The following is a 7,586-nucleotide window of genomic DNA, read 5'->3' on the forward strand; positions in this document are numbered from 1 at the left end:
GTGGGCGCGTTGTAGTTGCGTGCGCAGTTTAATAGGACTCGACCCGTTACATAATTTACTTTCTAGCATACTAGCTTAGCGCTATTATAGCTTTAGTATTAGTTCTAGTTTATTATTACTACTATAATTACTTTACTTCTTCTTTTTATTACGCTAAGTTACTAGCTTAACTATATAACTAAGTTATAGTAGTTAACTAAAGAAAGAAGTATAAAAGTAAGGTATAGACGCTAAGTTAAGAATAGAGAACTTAGTATTTACATAGAAGCCTATAGAGAAAATAATATAGTTAAACGTAAGAGGTAAAATAAATAAAAGTAGTAAATAAATTATAACTAAAAAGAAACTAAAATGTTTGCGCAGAACCAGGCAATGCGTCTAGATGTGCTGACCGACCCGGACGGCACAGCGCGGGTGCTGGCGGATGCGCCGACGTATTCTTGGGACCACTCCATGTCAAAGGTGTACGCGCCTCGCAGCATCAAAGAGTGGAAGAAGTCGCCATTCCCCCGGCATGAACTGCTGGGGGCTAGGAATGTGTTCAGTACAGATGATCAACCATCTTGGCGCAATGTGCTCTTCTTTAAGCATGTCCCTTGGCTCTACGAGCACAAGGTGGCGGGCAGTGCAGTATTTCCTGCGGCTGGCTACATCGCAATGGCGATTGAAGCAGCGCGTCAGATCAGCGCAGGCGATGCGGGATATCAGATCCAGGACTTGCAACTCAACCACGCCATGGTTCTGGACCGGTACAACACAATCGAGATCATGACGTCGCTTTGGCGGTGCGGCGGATGGTACAGCTTCAAAATCAGCTCCCACAACGGCGTGTCCTGGGTCGAGCATTGCTCAGGCCGAATCCGACGCGGATCCTCCTTGTCGAGGCGAAGAGGGCCCGCGGAGAGTAGCAACGGTTCACGCGAACTGACTCGCTCGATAGATGCTGCCAAATGGTACCAGATCCTAGCCAAGACTGGGGTCGACTATGGGCCTAGTTTCCAAGGAGTCCGTTCTCTCCGATCATCCTCGTCCTGTCTGTACTCGTCGGCCACTGTTGTCTCGACGGTCAAGGAGACTGTCTACTACCCGATCCACCCCACGAAGCTGGATGCCTGCTTTCAGGGCGTCTACGCGGCGTCGTATCAGGGGCTGGAGTGGAAGATTGGCCAACTCCCTGTGCCCACGCGTTTTGGCAACATCAGCATCAACGACTGCATGTCCGACATGACGTGCAATGTGTCGGCACATGCACTGAGGCGAGGCGCTTTCGGCGCCAGTGCCGAGGCATATGCAGCAGACGGCACGGTGGCGATGACGCTGGAGGATACGCTGATCCAGCCGCTGGGGGCAGCGGCAGGGGAGACGAAGCGCGAGTGCGAGAGTGGCGCGCGGCTTCACTGGGCACCAGCCATTGGCTTTGTGCCGCTCAGCAGCCTTGTTTCGTCGCCGCCCGGTTGGTCGGAGAATGCGCTCATGCTGAGTCGGCTGACGGAGGCATGCATCGGGGAGAGCCTGTGGCAGTTGGAGAAGCAGGGCGTGGCTGCGAGTGCGAGTGTGGCGCACCTGGGCAGATACCACAGCTGGCTGCGGGCACACGGTCGTGCCCGGGCTTCTGGCGCCGTGTTGAAGGAGCTGGCCCAGCAGGCATCGGCGACGTCGGTGGGAGCATGCGCGGCCGCCATGGTGCGGGTGGTGGACAACATTGTGCCGCTGTGCAAAGGCGAGGTGGACGCGGTCGAGCTGCTGCTCGGCGACGACACGCTGACGGACATGTACGACTATCTGAACACGGTGGATCGCACTCGCCTGTTCCGCGCGCTTGGCCACCAGCACCCCCGCCAGCGCATCCTCGAGATTGGCGCAGGCACGGGCGGGACCACCGCCAAGCTTCTTGGCAACACCCGCTACGCCACATACACCTTTACCGACATCTCCGCTGCCTTCTTCCCCGCCGCCCGCTCGCGCTTTGCGGCACATGCCAACCTCGTCTTCCGCACGCTGGACATCACGAGCGACCCCGTCGCCCAGGGCTTTCTTCCCGCGTCCTTTGACCTCATCGTCGCATCCAACGTGCTGCACGCCACGCCCAGTCTCCGCGGTACCCTGGCCAACGTGCGAAAGCTGCTTCATCCCTGCGGCAAGCTGCTCCTGGAAGAGCTGTGCGGAGAAACAAAGTACTCCAACATCGTCACCGGCGTTCTGTCGGGATGGTGGGCTGGCACAGGCGACGGCCGCGCCGACGAGCCCTATGTCAACCCCGAGCGGTGAGACCTGGAGATGCGGGCCGCGGGCTTCAACGGCCTGGACGGCCTCGCTTTTGACCTGACCCCCCCGCTCCAGGGCATGGCATACATGCTCACCAGCCCCGATGCCGGCGCTGCTGATCAAGCCGCGTTGGACGAGCTGCACAAGGGCCATGGCAGCCAAACTACCAGTGCCGTCGAGCTGGAGAGCAGACCCTCAACCCAGCCTCCACTCAAATCTACAATCCTGATTGCTGATTCAGCCTCCTCGGAAACAGCTGTCCTCTTCCAAAAACAGCTGCGCTCTCGCGGCCACGTGGTGACGGTTCAGCGTCTCGGAGAGTCGCTGGCTCCCTCATCACATGTCATCGTCCTGGTGGATACTACTCTACCGTTTTTCCACAACATATCAGCCATCAACTTTTCCACGTTTCAAGACTTTCTACGTGAGCTGCAGCGATCACACTCCGGGGCACTTTGGGTCACTCGAAGCAGCCAAGTGGGCTGCAAGGACCCTCGTTATGCCATGTCCATTGGCGTGGCTAGGACATCTCGCACAGAGTTTGGCGTAGATCTTGCCACGTGTGAGTTGGAGACTGTAGACCATTCATCGGTGGCTCTAGCACTCGATGTGTTCGAGCAGTTCAGGGAACGCCTTGAGACGGAAACCTATCTCCGCGAGTTGGAATACATGATCCACAATAACTCGATTCTAGTAGGGCGTATGCTTCCCTTCTCCATGCAGGAAGAGGTTGAAAATCCAGCGCGCTCGGCATTCAGCACGAGTGACTCGATGCTCGTGTTTGACTCGGACACGGCAAAGTGGGTAGTGCATGCACTGCAACCAACTCTTGGGCCAAACAAGGTGGAGATTGATATCGATACAGCAGGTGTGAGCTATCTGGTATGTGTGGGATATGTCGCCCTTTTGCTTCGCCTGTCACTAGTAGATGGGTCGTGTTTAGTACTAATGACTCCGCGTCTTAGGATTTTTCCAACGCCACAAATATTGCTGCGGCCTCCAGTAGTGTGCCGGGGCTTGATGCTGCCGGAGTCGTGTGCCGTGTTGGTTCACGCATCACCGATCTCTCTGCTGGGGATCGGGTCATTGTGCTCGCCTCTGGATGCTTCAGCACGTCCGTGACTGTGGCCAGGGAACGCTGCGTGCGAATCCCCGATGAATTGTCGCTGAAGGAAGCAAGTACAATGCCCTTGGCTTTTTCTACTGCCATATATTCCCTGGTCGATGTTGGCCAGCTAAAGAAAACTCAGGTTGGTGTCCATTTCCTTTTTCCCACCAGATCGAAAGAAGATTGTGCTGACGACTGAGCTTCCCAGACTGTGTTAATCCATTCAGCATCTGGTGGAGTAGGCAATGCTGCTATCCAAATCAGTCAAATGCTTGGTTGCAAAGTCTACGTGACTGTAGGAAGTGACAAGAAAGCAGAAAGCCTAGCCGAGGCTTACGGAATCCCTCGAGATCAAATCTTCAATTCACGGGACACATCGTTCGTCCGTGGGATCAAAGATGCAACCGATGAGCGGGGGGTAGACTTGGTCTTGAACACGCTGTCTGGTGACCTATTCGCGGCTTCATGCGAATGCGTTGCACCGGGAGGCAAGATCATCAACCTTGCTAGAGCAGCAGGTAACGAAACCCACATTCTCTCCCGGTTGCTTCGGAACAGTATGTCACTTATCACAATCGACATCCTCAACCATTTCAATGCACTTGAAGCAGAGGAAGCCCCGGTAGCGCCCTCGGATGTCCCCTGCATTGGACCATTACTTGCTCGAATAATGGATATGTATTCTCAGAAACAAATTCGGCCACTGGCGGTTGCAGAGACGTTTTCTGCACGCCATGCGCAGCAGTGTCTTAGGTCCATGGACAGTCGGGAGCACATTGGTAAAACGTTGTTGTCAATGGGTGAGTCTGGGGACTTGCCGCAAACTTGGCGCCTGTCGTCCACCATGAGGTTCAAAAGCGATGCATCCTATCTGCTAGTCGGAGGCCTCGGCGGGCTGGGCCGTGGTCTAGCTCGCTGGATGGCTGAGCATGGTGCGGCACACTTTGTGTTTTTATCGCGTAGCCCTGGAGCTGAAACACATCGAGAGCTATTCTGCGAGCTGGAAAACAAAGGATGCACCGTGACCGTGGTCCGGGGAGATGTCTCCAGTATTACGGACGTGGAAAAAGCTGTTTCCGCATCACCGGCACCACTCAAAGGAATTTTCAACTTATCCATGGTGCTGCAGGACAGGTCACTCTTGGCAATGACTCTCGATGACTGGAAGACGGCGACACAACCCAAGGTTCAGGGCACGTGGAATCTGCATGCCGTATCTCGATGCATGGGTCTGGACTTCTTTGTGCTGTTCAGCTCCATGTGTGGTATTATTGGAATGCCTGGGCAGGCAAACTACTCGGCCGGCAATACATTCATGGATGCGTTCGTGCAGTACAGACACAGCCAAAGCCTACCCGCGTCGGTTGTTGATGTGGGGGCTGTGGAGGGGATCGGCTGGACTGCGGATAATACCAAGATCCTAGAACGATCAAAGTGGCTCGAAGGTGCAATCATGTCGCAGCAGGAGCTGTTCCAGGCCGTCACACTTGCCGTCCTTGCATCGGATGGCGGGCAACATGTCAGCCCGGATTTTGTCGAACCATCGCAGGTCATCACCGGGTTCCGCATGACTCCGGCCCTAACTGAGGCGTTCCATGGCAAGGCTACCTTTCTAGACCGTCGGCTGGCAACCTACTCCAACGGGGATTCCGCAGCCGATGGCGCCGATACTGTCACTGGTACCGTTGGAGATGCCCTGAAGAGCTTCATCGCTATGTTGCCGGCAAACGTGGACAGATTGGATGATCCCAGCACCAGCAAATTCATCGCAAGGGAGGTTGCAGCTTGGGTCTTTGATCTGCTTCTGAAGCCGGTCGAGGATGGCGCCGAGGTCGACCTGGCCCGCTCGTTTGTTGATATTGGATTTGATAGCCTGGCAGCTGTGGAGCTGCGCAGCTGGTGGAAAGCAACTTTGGGTTTGAATATTAGCGTCTTGGAGATTATGTCCTTTCCAAACCTGGCTGCGCTGGGTGACCATGTAGTTTTGGGTTTGAGAGCTAAGTTCAGATCAAGTACTTGACCTGAGTTCAGGGGGTTATACCTTGTTGGAGATAGACTGCGTGACAGAAAGATAGTTCCACACAGTGTGCAGGCTTCAGTATGACGCCAGTACCTTGAGGCTGAGAAATCGGACATTGTTCAACTGAGGGATTGTCCTTGGCTAATATTTCCTTGTTCATAGCGCTACTCCAGAAGATGTAATACATGCCGTTACTGATCTGCGATAATAGTGCATCAAAGTCGAACATAACACAAAGAGCAGATTACGTATACGTCAAAGGATGTCTTCACAGAAATGTCTGGTCGTTCCCAGATCAACCTCACCATGTGTTATTATTTTTTGTTTCTGGCCAAAATACATCAAAGTGGAATCAAATTAATTTCATAGCACAAGGTTGATTGAACTATAAAAGTTACCTGTCGCCTCCTACACCTAGTTATTTCCAACCACAACCACTCAGGAGCGTGATGTAACGTCTCTTGACCTTAACATTTACCAGCAAACGAGCAGGAAAAGGTAGGCGCACCCTGGCAGCAATATGCACCATTATTTTTGCACTGGTATGTTTCACCAGCGGGGCAGGTTACAGATCGACGGTCCTCCAACGGCTCTCGAGCTTCGATTCCAGTGAGGCGCTGTGCAGGCTGCGGGATTGCCGCGACGAGAGCAGCCATGAAGAGCGGTAGAATCATTGACTTCATTGTAAAGATAGTATGTATAGGTTGCGCGATTCGTTCCAGCAAAGTCGAACTTTTTTGTTGTAAAGAGCTTTGAGCGAGGTTCGAGTTTGTTGAAAGCGATGGAAAAGTGCTGCATGGAAGGGTATCTAGACTTTATACCTGGGAGCCATTGTTCCTGGGACGTTTCTATGATCAATAACCACTTATAACAACGTTCTGCTCTTCCAGGATGAAGAGACACACTAATTAGTAAATTCACTTATTAATGAATTAGTCGCAGGGATATGCACCTTGTTACGTGCGGCGTTTAGCACGCTCCCAGATCAATCCACCAATGATATTAATCTCCCCTCGTTATTTTCAAGTCTAAAACGAAGAAAAGTACTTATAAGCTACCTGATCTAGCAGTGTTCACGTAGTCTTACCCTTGATCAAAACTTTAACTAAAATACCCATTTTGCGTTAACTAATTAAAGCATACTCAAAGATAAATGAAGGCAATACAGTGATGGTGAGTGAACCTACTGCTGGAATGAAAATTTTCCACTTCCACCCATATACAAACTTAATATTTACAGTCTCAGGTTATTGAATATCGGATGTACAGTGACGTATAATTTGATTGAAAAACCTTAACCACGCATAGGGTTCGTGTACTAATGTGACAGTATTTATAGAAAGTAAGATAAGTGGGCTGGAAGCTTGTCTCAGATTGCGACAGGATCAGCCTTTGGAGTGCATAGCGATGGACATATACAGCTTTGCTGTAGTTGCGCAAATTCTGTCCACCCTTGCCGAAAATCTTGTTTTTTTTTACGATGGTTTATTGAAGTTCGGCAGAACATACAGACCTAACGTTGCAACATTGCATATTGAGGACGTTATGGTCTTGAGAGGTATTCAACACCAAAACACATATTCGGTCAAGCGGTGATGGCAAATATGCGAATAGATACACAAAAACGGGTTGAAATAAAATAGAATGAGTTTTAGCAAGTTACTGTGGATAGAATAGATGTGCGGCCATCGGTATCTATATGACATCTCGTGAAACATCATGATGAAGTGGGTGCATCAAATCCATGTCGGCCAGTGGCATCCTTCTCCAGAGAGTACTCTTTATTATTATTATTATTATTATTATTATTGTAGTTTAACGTCCTTTCTCAGCCCAAAGGGCTATATAAGACGTGCAGGCTTAAGGCCTGCAAGTAACTACGTAGGCTAGAATTTGATCTAGGTACAAATTGAGTAGGTACAATGTAGGGGGTTATCTAAATGAAGGTGAGGCTCGTAGCCTAGTAGTTTTTTTAGTGAGTAACTCTCTCAGATGTTTCACTTTAAATGAGTCTTCCTCTCAAGTTTTAACGAGTAACTCTCTCAGTCGAATAGGTAGTTTAATGAGTAACTCTCTCATGTGGGTGGACCATAAATATGGTTGTGAGGGGAGAAGGATTCGAACCTTCGATCTTTGCTGACGTGAGACAGCAGAAAATTTTCCAGGCGCTCCACCACTGCGCCATCCCCCCGA

At 51.2% G+C, this 7,586-nt stretch overlaps 1 protein-coding gene and 1 non-coding gene across 2 annotated transcripts; one reads left to right on the forward strand and one right to left on the reverse strand.

The window, feature by feature from the left end:
- Positions 1-645: 645 nt before the first annotated feature.
- On the forward strand, positions 646-5,502 carry SETTUDRAFT_182963 (uncharacterized protein). Its single transcript, XM_008024334.1, has 4 exons — positions 646-2,264; positions 2,364-3,147; positions 3,231-3,515; positions 3,582-5,502. Exons 1-4 carry the CDS (start codon positions 658-660, stop codon positions 5,391-5,393), a joined length of 4,488 nt encoding a protein of 1,495 aa, XP_008022525.1. The 5' UTR covers positions 646-657; the 3' UTR covers positions 5,394-5,502.
- Positions 5,503-7,496: 1,994 nt separating this feature from the next.
- Positions 7,497-7,584, reverse strand: SETTUDRAFT_t108. Its single transcript has one exon. It is a non-coding gene; the product is annotated as a tRNA-OTHER (tRNA).
- Between the last annotated feature and the right edge of the window lie 2 nt (positions 7,585-7,586).

The sequence above is a fragment of the Exserohilum turcica genome (assembly GCF_000359705.1).
Source record: "Exserohilum turcica Et28A unplaced genomic scaffold SETTUscaffold_12, whole genome shotgun sequence".
Classification (NCBI taxonomy): Eukaryota; Fungi; Ascomycota; class Dothideomycetes; order Pleosporales; family Pleosporaceae; genus Exserohilum; species Exserohilum turcicum.